Raw genomic sequence first — 24,076 nt, forward strand, 5'->3', positions numbered from 1 at the left:
GAAGTTCCTCTCTTTAAAAACCAAAATGAAACAGACAATCTGATAAGAACTGAAATCTACCTTCTTTGCTTTGCACCATTTGGAGTGGTTTCATGGGAATCTATGAGGGACTTGAATTGATGAGCATAGGCAATTGATGATTTTCACTCATCCTAGTTTAAAATGCTAGTTGAAAGTAGGTGGTTAAAAAGGAATGAGAGTTGATTAGTCTGAGAAAGTGGACATATAAATGGAATATTTGTAAATCACATTAAGTTAGAAAACCAGCCAGAAAATTAACTATGAATATTTGAAGCTTTGCCAAAAGGGTCCAAGTCCTTTCAAAAGGTGTTAAAGGTGGGGATGGTATACCTTTGGGGATGGCAATAAAGACAGAAGAGTTAAAACAAAACTACTGCATTATATCTCTGAGAAATGAAAATAAAAGCAACTTTTCCTCACAGTCTCAATCTCCAGGTGCTGTTATTTATTCATGTCTAAGCTTCGAATATTATTTTCTGTGTTCAAGTTAGCTTTACACAGCACAACATTAATCTCCCAATCTACTCTTCCAAGTATTATACAAGGTGAGAATTATAGAAAAACAAAAAAATCCTTTCCTGTTTGTAAGCTTGGGTTCCTTCACTCACAGTGCCACATTTAAGGGTGCATTGTTTCAGATGATGATTAGAGTGGCACCCTGGGTGCTGATTATAGTGGAGCTATTTGTACTGCTTGAGTCTGGGCACTGCATTATATTAAAACTTCCATTTTGGGGTATGCAGTGACTAAAAATTCTCTCCTAACTTAAACTTGGCATCAACCATCTATCTCAGCAGAAGCAAGATTACTGAGTACAGAACCACAGGAACTCAGTATTTTTCTTCTTTTATACTTGCACACAAAAAAAGAGACCCAGCTATAGCACCTATGAGTCCTCCATTCTTACATGGAAACTTCAAGAATTGGGGGTTCTTTCCCAAAGTATAATCACCGCGTTGCTATGACTGGATTAAATTCAATCAGACGTGACAGGCTATTGTCTCTTGCATTAATAGATCCCAAATTTTCTAGAAGTAGAATGAAATAATTTGGGCTTCTTTTTAGAAGAGGCAGAAAATGACGATGTCCATTCTGTTCCAGGAAATAGCACTTCTGACTATGGTTTCTCTAGAGCTCTTCCATTTCCAACAGTTCGCCATCTAAAATCAAATTTATCTAGCACATGTCTCTGACTTGGTGATGACTGAGGGTTTAGTCCTATAAAAGCCACTGCACCCAAAAGTTGGCAGGTCCATGGAGTCATGGGAGCACTGGAACTCAGGCAAAAAAGTGAGGATGAGTGGATCTAAATTTGTCACAACTCAAGGCACAAGCTCATGCTTGGGCATTTCACCACCAGTTCAACACCACCATCTCTATAGAGGCCTGTCATACTGACATGCCCCTATTTTACCCATTGCTAGGAATGCCATGTTTTGTAGATTTAAAACTCAAATTAATTAGGTATAAATAATTAATTGCATATCACTTTAGAAAACTTTTAACCATCTTACTCAGATAGGCAAGCAAAGAGAGAGTGTACACGTGGTCTTACTTGATTTCTCCAAGTTACAAAAAAAATTTCTGAATACTAATTTTATTGGGCATCTACTATTTGCTAGGCACTGTGCTAAGTCTTTTACATGCACTATCATATTTAACCCTTAAAAAGAACCTTAAAGTTAGTATTGTTATTGTTTCTATTTTACCAAAGAGGAAACTGTTTTGAGAGATTAAGTTATTTGCCTAAGATCATACAACTTGTAAATGACAGAGGCAATACAGCCAGTAAGGTAGTACTCATATATCTCTTTTCCCATCTACAAAAAGTTGAAGAATTTGCTCCTGGTTAAGTTCTTAGATGTTACATTCTTGAGACAGAACATGGAATCAGAACCAGGTAGGTCTGTAACTCTGGCCACCTGGACAAGAATTCTCACCTCTTCTTGAATACAAAGTATTTAAATGGTCTCTTTGTTCATCACTTAAGTATCCCCATAGTGTCCTTCCCACTTAGGGAACAAATATCAACAAAATTTCAAGGCTTAAATAGATAGAAGTCTAATATAATTTTGATAAGAAAAAATAAATCAAACTTTATATTCAGTGCTCATGATTTTGGAATAATAATCTCATGTCGAGGATAAAGTTTTGAAATAACTTGGAAGGTGGTGAGGGTAATTTTTTATACTTTAAATACTTAAATACAATGAACTACATATAAGTTTGGCCAGATCATTTTGAAGACCTGGCCAAACAAGCCAGCTAAGATTAAAAAGAAACCACACAATCTGGTGGTCTCACAACTTCCCATTATCAAAACTACCCTCCCTTAAATCTGAATCCCATCCAAGAAGTATGTCAATAGCTGGTTGTTTCAGATTAGGTTTATAATATAGTAACAGAACTGTGTAGGGGGGAATATATGCTTAAAATATGTCCAAGCATGTTTCGGTCAAGTCAGTAATAGTATTTAATGCTAATAAAAGCATGGAACATTCTTGTGACTGAGAATGCAGCACACTGCATACCCTATGTGTAAGCAGGTCCTGCACTGTTTCCCCCCTGCTGGCAGACCCTAGTCACTAAAAAACGATGAGCTTCTTTGAGACTCTATCATACATCCCCAGCAAGTATCTCCGGGGCTAGAAAGCAGTTAAGATCCAACCCAGGGAGAAACTGGGAAGAGCAAGGAAATAAAAATGTTCATTATTCCAAAACCCATCATCTCATTTCCCAAAGTGCTGCCTAAGTGCTGACTTTCTTAAAGATCCCTGCAAAATCTTGATTCTCCAAAAAATAAGCCCATATGGAGCTGAGACAAGGTGAGGTCAACGACTGGTATTCTCAACCGACCATTTATCTAACTGAGTCTGGTTCGTTTCTAGCCTCGTGGGGGCCAAGCCTCACCACGAGGATGAAGACAGGAGGCATGGAGGAAGGGATTGAAGGAGAGAAAGGGAGAAAGGGGGAAGACCTCCGGGCCACACTTCTTTCCAGTATCAACAAAAAGAGAAGCCGCATACAGACCTAAATCATCTCTCAAAGGCGCTTTATAAATTACAGGGACAAAGGGAGGGGGTGGCGGGTGGCCTGGGAATCCTACAGACACCCTACCCTCTGACCCGCCCCCCTCCCCCTCCAGCACAAGGGAAGGAAGACAGAAAGCAGAGCTCAACTCGGCCATTGGCGAGAAGCCCCCCTCTGGTTTTCAATCGCCCATCCATCGGCCCCCTAGAAAAAAATACACGTAAACACCATACCCACCCCCTGGGGCGGACACTCCCGCCCCGAGGTTCCTAGAACCGGAGGCCGGGGCATTTACTTAGTTAGATTTTTCTTGCTTACTCATTTCCCTCAAGCACCCAACCCCCCGTTCCCACTCCAAAACCCCGCTCAACCGCCTACCCTCACGGCTTCAGCCCCCAACAGAATCCGGTGCCCCCGCGGCGGCAGCGGCCCCCGGGCCGTCCCGGTCACTAACCTGCTGCTGTAAGGGCATTTCCGAAACCAGCCTGGCTCCGGGGGGGAGGTGGGGGGGCCGGCTGGAGAGGGGGCCCGGAGGGCCGAACAGACCGGCGGCGCCGGGCGAGGGCGGGCGCCCGTGGGGGGGTTAGGGAGAGGAGAGGGAGGGTGGCCGTGCCGGGGGCGGGTGCGAGGGCGCCGGGACCGTCCCAGGCCAGGGAGCCGGCGAGCAGGAGGAAGTGGGTGCCCCCCTCTCCCCCTCCAGCGCCCCCTCCCGCCGCCGCCTCCTCCCCAGTCACAGGCGCGTCCTCCGCGCACGTGTGCGAAACGTCACCGGCGGGTCCCGGGGAGAGGGACAGACCCGGGCGGCGGGACGGGAACACGGCTGCCCCCGCCCTCCGTCGCCGGGGGGCGGGGAGGGGACAGGGCGGGGAAGGAAGGGGCAAGGGGAGAGGCGGGTCAAGGGCAGGCCCGGGGCCCGGCGACGAAGGCCCGGGCGCTCGGGCCACGCGGGCGCCGCCGCTGCCACCGCCAGGATGCGCCCAGGCCGGAGCGCCAGCCCGCTAGCCCCTCACCCCCAGACAGCCCACGCCCCAGCCCACACCCGGCTTCCAGCCCCACTCCCCCACCCCAAACACCCTCCTCCGCCTCCCCCAGCCCCTTTGTTGCCGGGAGTTACAGATCCCCAAATGTGTCAAGCGAGCCTGGCAGAGCCCCTGCGCTCCGAGCACGCCTTAGGGACCCCCGGCTGCCAACGGGCCTCCGAGGCTGGCGGGGGACGATCACCCCATCAGTCCCTCAGTTTCCACCCCCCAGAGTCCCCCACTCCCCAGTTCACTACTCCCTCCCCCACCCCCTTCTCCATCCGGGGCGTGACCCCTTCCTACGCCCGAGAAAGAGGAAGCTTCGAGTTGGAGGGGAGGGGAGAGTGGGGGTAGGGAAAAGTGCAGGAAAAGAAGGGGGGGGCCGCAAAAAGTTTCGGAGTGTTTGATGTGGTTCGCGCCAAGGCAATCCCGGCTGCCCCGCGCTCCTGGCGGAGCCCCCCGACCCTCCGGGCGCCGGCGGGAGCACACAAGTGTAACAATAAACCCTCGTGGGAGGGCCAGCCGCCGAGGCCCACGGTGCTCGGGCCCGCGCTCTCCCGGGGCAGCCCGCAGCGCGCCCACCACCCCGCGCGGTGCGAGCCCACCTCCCGCCTGGGCTGGGGACGGTGGGAACGGGAGGGCATTACCGGAGGGCCGCCGCCGCCGCCGCCGCCGCCGCGTCCCAGCGCTGGTGGCTGCTGCAGCAGCCCGGCTCTGCTGGAGGGTCCGTGCGGCGTGCTGTAGAGGAGGCTGCCGGCGGTCTGCTCCGCGCCGGGGGCACTGGGGAGGAGGGGGCCGGCGGCTACGGCGCCGCTTTGGAGGGAGGAGGAACAGGAGGTGGTGGAGGTGTTCGTGGTGAGGATCTGGATGTACGCGCCCGGGGCGGCGGCAGCGGCGGCGGCGGCAGCGGGGAAGCCGGGGCTGGCTAGCAGTGCCCTTTTGTCCATGGAGGCTGCAGCGGCGGCGGCGACGACAGCCGCCCCCTCCCCACCCCCGGCGGTCACCAGGTACTGCTCCAGGGCGGGCTGGATCCCCTTTCTCATCTCTCGCTCCTGCTCTTTTTATTGCTATGGTATATTAATGTATTGTTTTCAATTTCTTTATTATTTGCAGTCGGAGTTTCCAAGTCTCTCCTTCTCTCCTCCCCGCCCGGCGCTTCCGAGCCCCTTCTCTCTCTTTTTATTTTTCCGCACCGCACGGGCCCCGGGGGCCAAAAATAATCGGGGCTCTGGAGAGAGGAGGGTCCCGGCCGCACGGATATCGGGCCCCGAGGGGGGATGGAGGCGTTGGGGGCGGCCGATGCAACGGATTGCGAGGCGGCGGCGGCAGCCCGAGTGCTGGGGCCGGCAGCTGAAAAATGGCTCCAGGAAGCTGCTGCTGACAATGAATGAAGGGATACGGTTTACGCGCCAAGGTCCTCCCGCGAAACTCAGATTTCCCGCCGGCTTTTCAAACCATATTTGCATATCCCCGCCCCCCAACCCGCCGAGGTCCGTTCCCACAGCCCATTGGGTCTCTATCTTCTTACTTCAGTCCCTATCGTGGAGCCGGGCCGCAACTTGCTGGTTTCCATTGGCTGCCGTGCATCATGGTTACTGAGGCGACAGGGGCGCTATTTGCATAGGCCGCCTTGATTGGCTGGGAGAGAGCAGGGGTTTTAGGAGGTGGGGCAAAGTCTTTCCTTCTCTCCCACGGAAGACCCCGCCCAGTCCAGGCTCCGCCTCCGTCCCCGCCCGCCCCCCGGGCAGACTCTGCTGACCTGGGCTGGGACTCAGCGCCCCGCAGACTCAGTGTCGATTTAGTCTACAGCGCAAGTTTCGCTTTTGGAAACTGTCAAGGTGACCAAGGGGACACTTTCGGGAAATCTCTTTCCTTTGACCAGTTAGTGTAATAGATGAACAGTGGGAGATTCTCCCGAATATGTGCCAAAGGCGAGTTGGACCATGCGGACGATGCCTGGCAGGTGGAAACTGAGCCCTTTAAATCGTGGGTTTCTCGCTTCCTGAAATCCAACCAATGCCGCGGCGAGAGCTGATCCCGAGGCCGAGGCTGATAGACAGAAGCATGTGGGCAGACAGAATCGTGGGGGCAGAAGGTTCGTCTGACGTGATTGTGGGCACCATTTAGTTAACATGACAGATCATTCCTGGTAGCTTCATTATTTGCCTGGGATGGGTTTAAGTAAAAATTAACTCTGAATATTTTGCCGAGTGCAATCTTACCACGAGTATTGGTTCGAGTCCAGCAGACATCCCCCCACACACCGGCCCAGAAGCACCGAGGGCTGTTAATCAGGGCTAACCTAGGACTGATCTGCGTGTTTCTAATCCGCCAAACAGTAATCCGAAGAAGTACACGCTTCCGACGATGACGTCTTGCTCCCAACAAACGCTGCCCGCCCGGGCACCGGCGCTTTACAGTCTCGCTTCCCTAGCAAATTCTCTGACTAAAAGCAAACACGACGACCCGAAGCTATTTCAAAATATTTTTAAAGAATTTTTTTAGTAGAAAAATATTAAATTATTGTCAAATTGACTTCTGTATTGGTGCAAGTATGCATGGATCTTAAAATTGAAGATTGCTCTTGTGAGACTGAGCAGGAAAAGGGACCCTTGCAGGAATGTGGAGAAAGGTGTACGTGTCAGGTCATCACTTACAGTTCCAGTCACGGAATTGTACAAAATAGCTGCTGAGCTGGATGATGAGGATTGCAATACCTCAAGCCCCTTCCTAAGACTTTATTATTATTATTATCATTATTATTGTATTATCATTATTAATAATAATAATTTCCCAAAACTCATATACTCAGTTTTATAAAAGGGCCTGAAAAGATATGTCAGTTCAGGCTAGGACTCCTTAATACTTCAGTCCTGTTACCTTGTCTGAAGTACCTTGTACTTCCTTGATTTTGTTCCATCAACGTCACCTTCCACTATGGGTCACTGTGGAGGAAACTAGTACTGTGACTACTTGGATATTACCACCTGTAGAACATCACTGGTGGCATGCATTTGGTGGTGGTAGAGAGGGTTGTGGACGAGGTGTGGTATAGCATACACAGTGATTATAGGCCTGTGTCATAAGAATAGAGACAAGCCTCGGACTTGGGACTGTGTACAGAATGCCTGACGGAGCTCCCCACAAATGATTTCAGTAAGATGAATATGACACGGTCACAATGGAGCAAGTGCTCACAATCTGGCTCCACATCTGTGATTCTGGTTTAGAAAGCTTTGAAATATTTGTCATTCTACCTTAGGCAAGTTATATTTTTTAATGTAGGGCAGTCGGTAAAGAAACAGATGTTTTGACTTTTATGTCTAGTGAACCCCAGGATGAGGAGGTGGAAGGAAGGGTTCAAAGAGAGAAGAAGTGTTGGAAGATAAGATGCTATAATTTGTGTGTGTGTGTGTGAGGAAGATTGGCCCTGAGCTAACATCTGTTGCCAATCTTCCTCTTTTTGCTTGAGGAAGTTTGTCCCTGAGCTAATGTCTGTGCCAGTCTTCCTCTATTTTGTTTGTGGGACGCCACCACAGCATGGCTTGAGGAACAGTGTGTAGGTCTGTGCCCAGGATCTGAACCTGCAAACCCCGGGCCTCCGAAGCGGAGCCCGTGAACTTTAATCATTACGCCACGGGGCTGGCCCTAAGATGCTATAATTTGAGATAGACTATTAATTTGTGGAGAGGTAGCATGTTTTAGTAGAAAGATAATAGGCTTTGGAGCCAGAGTAATCTAGGTTTAAATTCTGGCTTTGCCACTTACTAGCTATATAACTTTAATATTTAGATGCCTGTTTTCTCATATGTTAAATGGGAACCCATATTGCAATGCACATATTGAAGGGTTATGATGAAAAGAGGCAATAATAAATGTAAAGTCCCAGGCATCTAGCAGGTGCTCAATAAGTGGTTGCTATTTATAATTCTACTTATTTGTTTGATTGTGCTTTGTAGCTCTTTGTAGTCCAATCTGACTTCTAGCTTCTAATCTCCCTACTGCCCCTGGATATCCACTTGCTGTGGCAGCTGAGCTTCTTCCCAGAGAAGGGGCACAGTGGTGTCCTGATTAGTAGGGATTATAGAATTCTGACTCAGAAGTTCAGGATAATAAAATAAAGTCAGCTCTGCTGCTCTTTCTACTCCAACCAGCTCCTCTGTTAGTGGCCAGCTTCTGGTTGGTTCCTAAATCTGAGCCCCTTTGACCTTCCCTTGAAGGTTAGACTCTCTAGCACTAGAGCCAGAAAGCTTTTCCCAACCACCAGCCCCCTTTCCCTTGTTCTGACAGTGGCCCAAGGCAGCTAGTTGTCCCAGAATTGGCCTGTGTAGTTGGTTGAATGATGGCTCCCCCAAAATACTTCTAAGTCCTAATCTCCAGAACCCGAGATTGTGAGCTTATTTGGAAAAAGGGTCCTTGTAGAGGTAATTTAGTTAAGAATCTCAAAATAAAATCATTCTGGATTATCTGGGTGGGCCCTAAATCCAATGACAAGCGTCCTTATAAGAGAGAACCAGAGGGGGCCGGCCGGGGGCACAAGCGGTTAAGTGCATGTGCTCCGCTGTGGCGGCCCGGGGTTCACTGGTTCAGATCCCGGCGCGCACCGATGCACTGCTTGGCAAGCCATGCTGTGGCAGCATCCCATATAAAAAGTGGAGGAAGATGGGCATGGATGTTAGCCCAGGGCCAGTCTTCCTCAGCAAAAAGAGGAGGATTGGCAGATGTTACCTCAAGGCCTATCTTCCTCACAAAAAAAAAGGAGACAACCAGAAGAGAGACACACAGCAAGGAAAAGGCAGCTGTGTGAAGATGGAGAGAGAGGTTGTAAAGAACAGTCACAAGTCAAGGAATGCCAGCAGCCACCGGATGCTGGAAGAGGAAAGGAACAGAGTCTCCCCTAGAGCCTCTGGAGGGAGCAGAGCCCTGCCAACTTTTTAATTTTGGACATCTGGCCTCTAGACCTGTGATAGAGTAAATTTCTGTTGTTTTCAGTTATCCAGTTTGTGATAATTTATTGCGGCAGCCCTAGGAAACTAATATAGTCTGTTAGCCTTCCTACCTGAACCTTCAAACCTCTTAGCTGCTATTCACTTTGTTTTGCATTGCTGCCAAGATACCGTTCCTTGCTGGACACTGATGATACTAATTGCCAGCCTGGGCTATAGCCCCTGTTGAAGATTTTTCAAAGTATGACTTGCTGACCACCTGGTACAGACTCACCTAAGGAGCTTGTAAAAACACAGATTCCTGAGCTCTACCCCAACCTAATGAATCAGAATCCTTTGAGGCAGGGCCCAAGAATCTCATTTCACAAGTCCCTCCAGCTAATTTCTTTAAGCACTAGAGATTGAGGGCCAGAGTCAGCTGTATGACTTTGGACTTCCGACTATTTCCCATTGCCACAGCTAGAATCGCCACTCCTGTGCCTAAATTCCTTGATGGGTGTTTCTGATTTCCTTCCTGCCTCTTCTCATCCTGCCTGTTAACATAACAAGCTCTATTAATACACACACATATACGCACTTACATATATACACATATATACATGTATATATGTACATACTATATATATATAAAGTTTGACATTACAATCTTCTCTAAAAGTCTTCATTTTCAATTTTGAAGTACAATTTTGCCAATATCCATAAGATCAATATAAATAACTCCCAAGAAACAATGCTAGTAAACAGTTTTGTGGGAATTCAATTTTAAATCTTCAGATGGAAAAAATATAGATTTAGGAGATTAAGGAAACTGCTCATAAGCCCAGAAAGTCTTTGGAACATCTAAATTTTAAATTGTGCCTCATTTAGTTCAGCCAAATCTGGTTGCCACATTTGATTTAGAGTATATAGTTTTAAATTTTAGGGTCTGGGGAAGACTAGTTTAAGAGTTTAAGGCTCTTCTATTGCAATTCCGTTAGTTGCCCACATAGAAATAACATTCTCTGCTTTATGTTCCTGGTTAGGAAGAAAGAGGAGCATGTCCTTAAGCCATTACCACATCAAACACTAATAACAAAATTTCTGGGTGCTTATCCTAGAAAACTGACCATTATAGTTATTACAGATAGTGAGTTAGATACCAGTGTAGAGTTTCTTGTCTTCAGTTCTTTGACCAGGAAGGTACTGTTTGGTTAGAGCTTCTGTGTTTTAAAATAAATCTAGGACGAACATCTGGCATAGAGCATTGCTCTCAATCACATCTCTGGAATCTGAATCTCTGGTTGGAGTCCAGGAATCTGCATTATAAGCAGGATAATTGTGATGCAAGTGATCCACAGAACACCTTGAGAAACACTGCCGTACAGTCATCCATGACCTAGCAATCTCTGCCCTATGAATTGGTTTCTTGGGCAACTATGGCACAGAAAACTCCCTTGTATGTAGTATCTTTTGAGCAACTAATGTTACCATTGATAGCGTTAACTATTTATTTAGACTGTACTGTGATTGTAAATTGCCTCTTTTACGAAAGCTCTTCCTGCTCAGTTAACAAATAATGTGATTCAGACAAAATATACTGGATGGAAAAGAAAGATATTATCTCAAAGCTATGTGTTTCCTTGCCTTTTTGAGACAGACTTTTATTGAAACAAAAAATACAGATACAGAAAACCAAACCAAACAAATGTGTGCATTAATGAATTATTATAAGATGAACACCCTTGAAACCACCACCCTGGTCAAGAAATAGAGCTTGACCTGCACCCCTGACACCCCTTTCACATGCCCTATCCTGATCACAACCCCTTCCCTCCCACCAAAAGTAACCATTAGCCTGATATTTTTAGTCTTCACTTCCTTGTGTTTTAAAAGTTTTATCACCCAAATATTCATCTCCAGAAACTATAGTTAAGTCTTGCCCATTTAAAAAATGTTGATATGTCTTCTAAGCCGCTGAATCTATGGTTCCTCATCCATCCTTTTATTTATCTTACAATTTATCTTGAAGAGTGTAGTGGGTTGAATGGTGGCCCCTCCAAAAGATATGTCAACCAGAACCTGTGAATTTGATCTTATTTAGAAAAGGGGTCTTTGCAGAATAATTAAAGTAAGGATGTCAAAATGAGATTATCCTGGATTAGGGTGAGCCCTAAATCCAATGTCATTTTATAAGAGAAAACGAGAGGAGAAAGATGGAAGAGATTATGTGAAAACAGAAGCAGAGACTGAAGTGATGTGTCTACCAAACAAGGAACACCAAAGATTGATGGCAGTCACCAGAAGCGAGGAAAGAGCCATGGAACGGATTCTCCCTCAGAGCCTCCAGAAGGAATCAACCATATTGACATCTTGATTTCGGATTTTTTGGCCTCTAGAACTGTGAGAGAATAAATTTCTGTTGTTCCAAGAACAACCAGGTTTGTAGTCATTTATTATAGCAGCTCCAGGAAACTCATTCAAAGAATCTGGACCATTTAACCTTACAGTCTGAATTTGGCAGATTGCACACTCATGGTGCAATTGACCATTTTCCTCTGTCCTCTGCATTTCCTGGAGATTTGCAGCTGGAGCCACAGTCTGGATCAGACTCAGATTTGATTCCTTTGGCAAATCTGAGGCATGCAATGTCTGCTTGTCCCTCGTTCTGTGAGCCTAGCAATCATGCATGCTCTTTATTTTCTTTTTTCTTATAATAATTTTATGTTATATTTATCCTCAATACTTTTCTGTTGCTCATTGTATGTGAAATTCGTTTTCTTGGACTTTAAGAGTGAGAAGCGTTCAGATAGGCTTGTCTATCTTCACAGAGCTCCATCTTCTATTGTTGTCATGAATATGGAGGCTTACTCTCTGAGATTCCCTTGTTGTGCGTCCTCCACCCTCTACTTCAGTCTAGTCTAGACCTTCCCTTTCCTTCGTCTCTCTTGTCCCTGTCCTGATTGATTTTGATTCCACTCCTAGCAGTTCCTCCTCGGTGTCTCCCTGTCTTAAAAGGGAGCCCTGAGGGTCAGTTTTAAGAGGGACATGGACAGGCCTGCTGCTGTCTCTTCAGACCTTCCTACTGCAGTGCCTTGCTCTTGCCTGCTACTGGAAGGCAAAACCTGTCTCAGTTTCAGCTGCTGTTCCCACGTCAGCTCACCCGCATCCCAGTGAAGATCTGCTGGCTGTTTAGTGGCTCTCTTGTTCTTAGGTCCAACAGGTACCACCTGGTTCTGTCCGTCTTCCTTATACACTGGGATTCATGGGGTTACTCTGTCACCAAGTTTTGTTGTAAATATTGCCCATGAGTTTTTGGTTTTCCTATCTAGATGTCCTTTCTGTTTTCATGTGGGGGTAAGGAGAGATTGAAGTATGATGCTGCCTCATCGCCATCTTCAGATCTACCTCTCCTTTCCTTTTTTTTTTTTTTGAGGAAGATTAGCCCTGAGCTAACATCTGTTGCCAATCCTCCTCTTTTTTGCTGAGAAAGATCGGCCCGTGGCTCACATCCATGCCCATCTTCCTCTACTTTATATGGGATGCTGCCACAGCATAGCTTGATAAGCCGTGTGTAGGTCCGCGCCTGGGATCCGAACCTACGAACCCTGGGCCGCTGAAGTTGAGCCTGCGAACTTAACCTCTATACCACCAGGCCCGCTCTCATTTCCTTTCCTTTTAAGCATTTATTTTGAACCCACCCACGTAGGATTGTCATTGAAACGATGCCATGTAGGCAAACATCTCCACAAGCATTAAGGGAAGGGAAAGTTATGAGCTGTTTTCTTTCTAGTTTCTCAGAAAAAACTTGAAAAAGCAAGCTAAAGAAGAGAAGTGGAGTCAAGATACTTAATTCACTTAGGCAATGATGAGAATGAGATCTGGAATAGGAGGAAACAGAGGAACACAAGCCACCTTTTCATAATTGGTAATCTGGTTGTACCTCTTTCTTGTGGGTTTTAAATAGGGAACATTGTTGGCAGCATATTACAAACGGGCCTGTGGGTAGAAAATTACTTTTCTTTTCCACCTTGGTTTCCTTGACAGCACACCCTCTTGTTTCCCATTCCACCCCTCTGATTTTCTGGATCTCCTTGATGGCTTCATTTTCTTCTTTATTCTTTTAAAAATCTCTTTTCAACTGTCTCCTCTTCCTGTTCTATACTATCCTCTTCCTGTTCTATATTTTCTCGGAACAATCTTTATTATTATTATTATTGTAAAATATACGTAACATAACATTTATCATTTTAACCACTTATAAGTGTACAATTCAGTGACATTAAATAAATATTGTTGTGTAACCCTCCCCACTATCTATACCCAAAACTTTTTTATTATCTCCAACAGAAACTCTGTACCCATTAAACAATAATTCCCCATTCCTCTCTTCTCCTAGGCCCTGGTAATCACTATTCTAGTTTCTGTCTCTATGAATTTGACTACTTTAGGTACCTCCTATAAGTCTAATTACACAATGCTTGTCCTTCTGTGCCTGGCTTATTTCACTTAGCATGATGTTTTCAAAGTCCATCCATGTTGTAAGATACATCACAATTTCATTCCTTTTTAAGGCTGGATAATATTCCATTGTATGTATATGCCACATTTTGTTTATCTGTTCATCTGTTGATGGACTCGGGTTGCTTCCACCTTTTGGCTATTGTGAATGATGTTGCTATGGACATTAGTTTACAAATATCTGTTCAAGTCGCTGCTTTCAGTTCTTTTGGATATATACATAGCAGTGGAATTTCTGGGTCATGTGGTAGTTCTGTGTTTAACTTCTTGAGGAACTTTCTGGACAATCTTGACCTTAGCTAAAGCTTCAGCTACAGTCTGTGTAGTGTTGTCCAATAGAACTTTCTACAATGATGGAAATGTTCTAAATTCTGCACTGTCCAATACAGTGGCCATTAGCCATACATGGCTAATGATCACATGAAATGTAGCTAGTGTGACCAATGTACTGAATTTTTAAGTTCTATTTAATTTTAATTAATTGAAATTCAAATATAAATAGCCATCTGTGGGCTAATGAATTGGACAGCATATATTGATAGGCTGTGACTTCTTCTAATTCTATATTTCCAACTTGCCATTTATCCTGAGTTTCAAATACACACTTTCACTAAGTTTCCACCAACATTTCCTTAATTCATGTGGTCCTTATTTCTTATATGCACTGTTGCTGCAGACTCCAAATTTATTTCCTAATATGAGATTGGCTTCAAACTCCAGTCAACCCTACTGCCAAAATGATCTTGTCTGCTTTACCTCGGCACTTTAATTGGATCTAGACTATCTACATGGGTGATGAGATCTAAGTAAACTTTCTAAAATGTAAATCCAGCAAACTTTGTCTTTCTGAGGCTCTGCATTACCTGAAGAGTTAAGACTAGATTCCTTATCTTAGCCTACAAGTTCTCAGGTTATCTCTCTAGCCTCATTTCACATTCTTTTCCAACAGGCAGCATGCACTGCAGCCATACCGACCTACCTGGAGTTCCTCAAATGCTTTCTCCTACTTCCATGTCTGATTAACTGTCACTCTGCTTGCAAATGCCTAACACTCCCTGTCAAAATTATAAACTATTACTTATCTTTTAAGACTCAGCTCAGGAAACACCTCCTCTGTGAAGCCTCCTCAGACAACCCCCAACTCATATTATTCATTTATCCAGTAAATGTTTATTGAGCATCTACTTTGTGCCAGATCTCAATTTAGAAACTTTAAGTGAGAAACAGATAGACTTAAGGGTGTCCTCACCAAGCTTGAAGATATAGGCTAGAGAATGGAATAATAATAGAGTTATAATAATAATTATAATACATAGTAAGTGCTGTGATGTGAGGCAATACATTGTGCTATTAAAATGCTGCAGAAGAATAACCTAACCCAGGATTCGGGGAGAGTTTAGGGAAGGCTTCCTGGAGGAAGAGTTAGGGAGAAAAATGAGTAGGAATTATTTAGATAATATAGAATGGGAGCAAGGAATATGGAATGCGTAATTTGTTGCAGGAAACGAAAGTGGTTCAGCAAGGAATTGTGGAGAACCTTATAAACAATTATTAAGACATTTGAAATTTATCCTGAAGGCAATGAAAAGTCATTGAGACAGATGTGTGACGTGATAAGATTTGGTCTTAGAAGGATTCCTCTGGCTGCAGTATGGGGAATATATTGGAGAGGCCAGGACTTTGACAATAATCTAGGTCAGGAATGGGCAAACTGTGGCCCTTGGGCCAAATTTTTACATTTTTGAATGGTTGAAAAAAATCAAAAGAAGAATATATCCCATGACATGTGGAAAATTAAATGAAATTCAAAGTTTGCTTTCCATTAATAAAGTTTTATTAGAGCACATCCAAACACATTTGCTTACATATTATCTAGGGCTGCTTTCACAAGGGCAGAGTTGAGTAGTTGCAACAGACAGTTTAACCCACAAAGCTGAAAATATTTACTACCTAGCCCTTGACAGGAAAAGTTTGCCAACCTCTGATCTGTCTAGGTAAGACATCATAGTGAATTACACCAGACAACTCAGGCAGACTTAGGGGTCTCCTTTTCTCCTTTTCTCCTTTTCCATAGCATGTGAATTAAAATGACACTCTATGGATTTCTTATTGTTTTCTATTTTTCTCTCTTCCACTAAACTGTGAATATCTTGAGTAGATTTTTTTTTCTTTAGTCAACTTTGCCTTTTTGGTGCTTTGACATAGTACATACTTAGTAAGTGCTTGTTGGATAAATAGATGTATGTATGTAGAGCGGAATTTCTGACTTAGATATTTATACTCTTGATTCAATACTCTTTCTACAAGTCATACCACCCTAAATGGCCAGTGGCCTATAGATGACACAGCTCTGAAGTGGAACATTGGTTTAAACTGAGTACCCAGCTTCTCCAGAGAGCAAGAGCTGGTTTCCAAGTCATTCTCAAATAAAATTGCAGATCCCAAATGAGTTGATCTGTGTCTTCCCTCCAAAAAGGTTTGTTGACGTCCTAACCCCCGGTACCTCAGAATGTGACCTTATTTGGAAATTGGGTTGTTGTAGATATAACTAGTTAAGTAAAATGAGATCATACTGGAATAGCGTGGGCCCTTAATCCAATATGACTAGTGTCCTAAAAGATGGCCCTACTAAGACACAGAGACACAGGGAGAACGCTATGTGATGATGAAGGCAGAGATTAGAGCATGTAGCTGCAAGCCAAGGAATGCCAAAGATTGCCAGCAAACTACCAGAAGCTGGAAGAGGCAAGGAAGGATACCTCTACAGGTTTCAGTGGGAGTATGTCCTGCTGACACCTTAATTTCAGACTTCTAGCCTGCAGAGCTGAGAGACAATAAATTTCTGTTATTTTAAGCCACCAAATTACAGCAGACTTAGGATACTAATACACCAGGTAAATTCTCTTCTAATAAATTCTACATAGCAAAAGTAAATGCCTTTGCCAGCAAATTATTCATTAAAAAAATAATCACATATTTTGGTAAGGATAAAGTTTTCTTTTTATATGTTAAGTTGTTCAAAACAAAACAAAAGCTCTTATAAAAAGCCAGAAATGTTACAATTTTTATCTTTCAGTTACTCAATGATGGTTTAACAGTTCAAAGAAAAATAATGTGTCCTTGGTTTAAGAGCAAATAGTCTGGAGCCAGGCCATGCTGTGGCCGTGTCCCATATAAAGTGGAGGAAGATGGGCATGGATGTTAGCCCAGGGCCACTCTTCCTCAGCAAAAAGAGGAGGATTGGCTTGGCATGGATGTTAGCTCAGGGCTGGTCTTCCTCCCCTACCCTCCAAAAAGAGCAAATAGTCCACATTTAATCCCTAAGGTTATTTTTTCAAGATTTTATTATAAATTTTAAAAAAACTTGAGATTATTTTATGGGAAATGTGTAGAGAAATAGTTACATGTTATGGTTGTGTGAAAACCTTTTCAACTTAAACCATGGCAGAATATTTATAAAGCATGAATGCTACTTGAAGTATATATTAATTTTTTTCTCTCCTTGTATAAGAGGGCTTGCAAAAAGGTCACTGAATTTTTTTCGTTAAGCTAGTTTTGTGTTGAGGATGACCTCTATGTAATAGTATAAGGTGAAAGGCCCTGTGGTTCTAATATATCTCCCATCCTTCTTACCCTGGCCTAAAATTCCTTCCCTTTGAGTCATTTCTTTGGGCTAGGAAACAAAGATAGGGACATTGTCTTAGAGGTTGTAATAACTCACAGATAAGCCCTGAAAGAGGTAGAGGATGAATGTTCAGACTCTCCAGGGCTCTTTTCCCATTGGCCGATTAGCATAGAATAATTTACTTGATCTGCTAAAATTGACCAGCGAAGTCAAAGAGTCTATATGGGAGAGGCTAAATTTGGTAGTGGAGAAAACACAATAACAAGAGCTTGGAGCATTGTTGGAGAGACTGGTAGACTCCTTATGTGGACAATGGTCCTTCTCTATCTGGGAAGGTCATCCTCTCTCTTTGATCAGCCAACTTTAGGAAGGACATTGGGGAGCAGAAAGGAAGGAAGGTCCACACACCGAGGAGCAGCTGGATCTACCCTATTGATGAATGGAGGTGGGGGGTCGGTAGAGTGCTTCATCCTCATACCCTAGTACAGAGGTGGGACACACAGTGAGGCCTGGGGTAACAGTGGTCTAGGAGCAGAAAGATGGGAGTTGGTGCTGATGAGGTGGTGATGATGAGAAAGCCCAGCTGAGGGGGAGCAGGAGGAACAAAGAAGAAAAGGACACTCAGAGGGGCACCTTCCCTTTAGTTGGTTTATCTAGAGTTTACCTTATCTCGATCCTGCCCAAAGCTGGTGAGATATCCGCCATGAACAGTGAAAAGTTTATCCCTCTAGGTACCCACTAGCCCTGTTCTTGTATCGCGCGCACGTGGGCGCACACACACACACACACACCCACACACCCCCACACACTCCCACCCACCCACACAAACAGAGAGCTAGAACCTAATGTGAAACTGTTCACTATTAGGCAGTCATTATTTTGGCTTGGGACTACAAGAGGAGATAATTTGCCTGTCACCTTTAAAATCCTCCCTTCTCCTCCTCTCAGATTACTGAAGGGACAGGGTAGGCCCTTGTGACCTTTACTGAGTTGTCCCTCACAGGAAGCTCGATATGCTTCTGGAGACTGAGGACATTGTTTTATATGTTCAGGAATGTCTCCATAAATATTTGTCGATTGATTGATTATGTCTACGTTGCCCATCAAATCATATCTGCCCAAGGTATGTACATGTAAACATCCTGCTCCAAGACGTATTTCCCACATGTCACATCGAATATAAAACAGAAGAAAATGAAGCAAGGGAACAGGCACATGTTACACAGACGTGCTGCCTGGTTCAGAACCAATGGCAGAAATATGCAGGGATAATATACTTCAGATGAACAAACATCAGAATCTGTGTGTGCGAATAAATAGAAATGACTTTCTGGAGGGAAGAGAGGGCAGAAAGGGGGTAGGGTAAGAAGGAATGTGTGGATTATGGGAAGAACATCTGGTTTAGTTAAAGAATAAGACCTAAAAAAATAAAACTGGGGGCCTGGATGTCCAGTCCTTGTTGGTAATAGCTTCATAAGAGCTCGGACTTGGTCTTTTCACTGCTGAGACCTGTGATATTGTGATTTATAATAATAAATATATATTTGGTCTTCCTCCCTGTTTCTGGCACAGAGCTCCTAAGATCTTGGAATTTCCTAAGTGACGAGAGTGACATAAGTGTCTTTTGTTATGTTAATGAGGTGACTTTTGGACCCACACCTAAGGATGGAGGCTGGTTGCCAGGAGAAACAACTGTGTGATTAGAGGGTTCAGACTTTCAGCCCTACTCAACCTCTGGGGTGGGGAGGTTGAATCAATCACCAATGGTCAATGATTTAATCAATCATGCCCAAGTAATGAAACCTCCAAAAAACCCAAAAGGATGAGGTTTGGAGAGATTCTAGGTTGGTGAACACATGGAGATTTGGAGAGAGTGTCATGCTCAGAGAGGGCGTGGAAGCTCTGTGCCCTTTCCCCACACGTTGCCCTATGCATCTTTGCCATCTACCTGTTCCTGAGTTATATCCTTTTATAATAAACTAGTAATCTAGTAAGTAAAATGTTTCTCTGAGTTCTGTGAGCTGCTCTAGCAAATTAATCGAACCCAAGTAGAGGGTTTTTGGAGCCTCCAATGTGTAGCCGGATTGTCAGAAGCAAAGATGACAACCTGACCTTGTGATTGGCATCTGAAGTGGGGGGCAGTCTTGGGGCACTGAGCTCTTAACCTGTGAAACCTGAAGCTCTCTCTGGGTAGACAGTGTCAGAATTGAGTTGAGTTGTACAACACCCAGCTGGTATCTGGAGCATTGCTTGTTGGTGGTGGGGAAACCACCCTCATGTTGGAACTGGGTGTAGAAGTTTGTTATAAGACCCTAGTGCCACAACAGGCATACAATAAATGTTTGTTGAATAAATGAAAGAAACTCTAGAAACAATTTACTACCCAAAAGGAAACCCATTAGATCTATGGTTTTTCAAAATCAAAGATTTTGCATTGTTGTAGATGTTGAATTCTCTGTTCAAACAAAATCTTGCTGAACAGAAATAAAGGCAAAGCCACACTGATTCAAGTTCAAATTCGAAGTCCAATGATGTCATCCAATTACCTCTACCAGTCATATCCCTCTTCATTCCAGATGCTCCAATTCACTGGGTCTGGGGAGAGGCAGCCAGGGATTGGAAGCATCCTAAGTGATTCTTTTGTGGAGCCAGGCTTGGACACCGCAGCTCCAGGGCTCCCCTGGGCGCTAGAGTGGATGCTCCACGAGAGCAGGGGGTGTAGACATTGTGTCTCGCATGAGTAGAGGGCCATGTTCACCTTAGATCCCAGCACTATTTTCCCTACTTCTATTACTGTAGCTGCATGTTTGTGGTCTTCTAAGCTTCCCTCAGAGCTGATTTGGGAGTTATAATAGACACTCAGTGAATGTCTGTTGATTTAGCCTAGCTTTCTCAGAAAATTTGGGGACAGGGCGTAAAGATTTTTTTCTCTCTCTTTGTCTGAGACAGTGCTTTCCCCTTTTGAAATGTCGCTCTCTGATATTTTTCTTCACAGCATCTCAGTAGATGGGGAAAGACTGGTATTTTTATTCTTATTTTATAGATGGGGAAACCAAGGACTAGAAATATTTATTCATTTGCTCCTTGCCAAAGAGACAATTCAAAGCAGAGCTGGGACTGGCTTCCATGGACATATTTTCAATGATCGGCTCTTGTTAAGCAGCAAAACTTGTGGTCTAGTGGTTAAGACTCAGCCTGGATTTATTTCTGGGTCAGGGAACCACACCACCCGCCAGTCAGTGGTCACACTGTGGGGGCCGCGTGTTGCTGTGATGCTGAAAGCTATGCCATCGGTATTTCAAATGCCAGCAGGGTCACCCATGGTGGACAGCGGAGCTTCCAGATTAAGACAGATTAGGAAGAAGGACCTGGCCACACACTTCTGAAAAAATTGGCCATGAAAACCCTATGAATAGCAACAGAGCATTGTCTGATATAGTGCCGGAAGGTGAGAGGATGGTGCAAAAGACCAGGCAGGGTTCTGCTCTGCTGTGCACGGGTCACTAGGAGTCAGAATCGACTGGACGGCACTAACAAAAAAAACAACAAAAAGGAAGATCTTTTCTCAGGAGAGTACGTTAGAACAAGCCCTTATATAAATGTCTTCTACTTAGCGTAAAACTGGTAATGTTTGATTACAATACAGTTTCATGATTTTGTTGAGCGATAAACACAATCTTATATTTTATTTCAAAGATTATAAACTTTACAATCAGTTAATGGTCTTTTATACACTTTGGGTCCCCCCGTCCCTTTCAAAGTAGCATTTAGAATATTCCTCATCAGCAGTATTTATACACTGCATTTCTCATTTATTTTCATTAAGCCTCTTCTCTCGAAGATTCTAATAAGTTTCCTTTGTAACTGAAGTCCTCTATTTCCTCCCCAGTACCTATTAAAGAACAGACCTTCTCTGAAAGGCACAACACTTAATGTTATAGCTTACATTCTGATTCTCAGACTTTTCGAGATAACCTTGAAAGGGCATCAGCTCTAAGGTTCTCTAATGAATATCATGGGAACTGCACACATTTTGACCCAAACCATGAAAAGGTTTCCTTTGGAAGTTATCCCAGATTTGTGTCCACAGATCGTAAGAATGAGTTTATTTATGGACAACGATTGTGTGAAATCTTCTGTAAAAACACAGAAAATTCTAATCATTGCCTTACTCTCGAGCATCTCTTCTCAATCTGAGCATAATTTCTTTCAGTTTTGATCAGGATGTGCGATGCATAACTAATGGGCTTCCCACTGCCATCTGGCAGACTGTGTGAGTTCACAGCTCATGCTACGGCAGAAGCAAGACCACAAGCCAAATTTAAAGTAAAAGTGGGCTACAGGACAGTTGAACCTGTAAGAATGAATTCTCGTTTTAGCTCCATAAATTCTTTTCGGAGGGATTACCATCTTTAACAGTTTGTAAATCTCTGTAGGCTTTCAGATAGGGCCTTTTACCTGCACTGACAAAGGGAAATCTGAGTTTCCAAATTGTTTTGTTACCAAAGAAAAGTTTACTTATTTGTGGAGTTTCAATGCTTTCTTTAGTTTGAATCTTTCTTTCATCACTAATTGTTAGAATACGATTTAATCATATTAGGAGGATGGATTCTGAGGACTTTCTAACTCTTGAGAAGATGCTCATGTATATTAACCAATATTCAAAGTTGTATTTATGTTTGATAATTATAGGAAAACATCTTAATTGACTTGCTTGAAACTATTGTTACTATCATTACTTCTTCACCTCAAGATGAATCACTAGAGTACTTCCAAGTAATATTGGAGCAAATAAGGACACTGGCAATCACAATTATTTGCAGGGTAATTTCTGCTCTTTATAATTCTTGCATGAAATAATTTTTCCCTTAAGAAACACTTACTGCCATGTCTTGTTCACATTATCCTATTTCCAGGTCGGAACTTATCTCTGCGTCATATTCCCATATGTAAGTCCATAATATATTATTTATTCTTGTGATTGTAACTAACAGCAAGCCAACTTGAATTTGCTTAGACTCCAAGGAAGAGTTGAACAACTGCTCTATTTCATTGATCCTGAAAGTTGCATTACAATTTTTAAAAATATCTCTGAAATAAAATGAGCCTAACAACTGATAGCACATTATAGTTTAATTGCAAGTGTCTTTACATAAAATACATACATAGCATTGTGGTGCATCTTTTAACTGATGGTGTCTTAAAATTGATCAGATATTGTAAGTCACAAGAGGGCTGTAATGCAGTGTAGTCTCAGGGACTACTTGAACCAGAAGCTTAAACACTACTGGAACGCTCTGTGACCATGGATTTCCTTACTTGAGTTGGCTTCATTTCTTTTACTGCAGACTGCCTTCCTCTACTTGGCAAAACTCAGGGTTACCAACAGCTTTCGTTTCATATCCTATGGGTTCCATCTCTGAGTCACAAATTCAAAACTACCAGTAAAGGCACTCATTTTCTTAGCTTGAGTCAGGTGCCCACCCCTAGATCAGTCACATTTGGCTGGGGAGATGCAGTTGTGCAAGAATTATAAAGAGCATAAATGAATAAGGAAGGTCCTTTAGTAGCCATGTAGATGGGAGTGGTGATAGGGAGTGCACTTCTCAGAAGCAGAGAAGTCAGTGCTGATGGGACAATGCCACTGATACCCACTACTGTTATACCTACATTAACAAGTGATCAATTGCTTGGTTTGGGAACGTTACACCTTTACTGGTTTCCAGTTCTGCTCTTTGTTCTCCTCACAGCTGGAGCCACTAGTTCTCACTCATAGTCCTGCCCTCATGTTTAAGACAAATTGCAAAAGGGCCAATTCAGGAAAAATAAAGATATTTATAGATCATATCTTTTTTTCCCCCTCATTCACAGAGGACAAAACTTTATTGAATCCTTATGGAGAAAAATCATATGTTTATTTGTAGTGGAATCTGCTGGTTGTGTAGAACTCACTCCAAACCCTTCTGGATGGTACTTCAGAGGCTAGAAAGCTAACTGTACATTTCTCAGACTTCTTTGCAAGTCGCTTCCACCAGAAACTTGGAGAGTAGAGCAAACAATATGAGCTGGCAGCCCGTGGGGAGACAGAATCCTATGGTGGAGACTGTGATTCTTTGGGGGTAGCTGGATGGTGGCACCACTGTCTGCTGTTCACTGGTCTCAGCAGCAGCTGAGAGGTTTCCTGGTGTTAGACAGGCTCCTGGTGTACTTCGGTATTTCTCCCGGCAGCATTGTGCCTGGCTGTGTGGCTGCCAAACTTGGTTCTGGCCCTCTTGGAAATTCTATCAGTTTAAATAGCAATGATAAGTGCATTCTGCTGAAACTAGCTAGAGTGGATTCTGCTGTCTCCAACTCAGATCCCTTACCAATGCTCTTACACTGTCCACAAGTACATTAGAACTTTTCATATAGTCACAAAAATAATAAAACCTGGATCTACTGGAAAAGTAGCCACATGGAGTCAACTTTCTAATCTTTTATCTTTTACATCCACTTTAGGGCTCATATAGTATGTTCACCCACATTATCTTGTGAGAGATTGGCAAAAATGTGTAAATCCCTATTATTAATGAAGGTGTGGGGTAAGACACACCTTCCCTTAAAGAGGTACATGGATAAGGACATATGCTCTGGAGTCCAATTTACTAATCCATGACTTTAGTCAAGTTATTTGACTTGTCTATGCTTCAGGTTCTAAATATGTAAAATGAAGATAAAAATACATTTCTTAAAGGGCTATTTTAAGGAATAAACAAATTAATCCATGCAGGATATTTGGGAAGGTGCCTTGGGTACAATAGACTCTTGGTCAACATTGGCTATCATATCATTTACCTTGCAAAAAGTATAAATTGGTATATCCTTTTTGGAGGACAATTTGGCAGTATCCATCAAAATGTCTATGTACTTTGGCTCAACAGTCGCATTTTGTATCTAAT

General features: G+C 43.6%; 1 protein-coding gene across 1 annotated transcript in view; it reads right to left on the minus strand.

The window, feature by feature from the left end:
• The window catches only part of E2F3 (E2F transcription factor 3), a 75,849-nt gene extending 70,390 nt beyond the window's left edge, over nt 1-5,459 (minus strand). Inside the window, exon 1 of the mRNA XM_058555176.1 lies at nt 4,718-5,459. Within this exon, the coding sequence (XP_058411159.1) occupies nt 4,718-5,113 (396 nt within the window). The 5' untranslated portion in view covers nt 5,114-5,459. The remainder of the gene's footprint in view (nt 1-4,717) is intronic.
• Between the last annotated feature and the right edge of the window lie 18,617 nt (nt 5,460-24,076).

Source organism: Diceros bicornis, chromosome 14 (assembly GCF_020826845.1).
Source record: "Diceros bicornis minor isolate mBicDic1 chromosome 14, mDicBic1.mat.cur, whole genome shotgun sequence".
Lineage (NCBI taxonomy): Eukaryota > Metazoa > Chordata > Mammalia > Perissodactyla > Rhinocerotidae > Diceros > Diceros bicornis.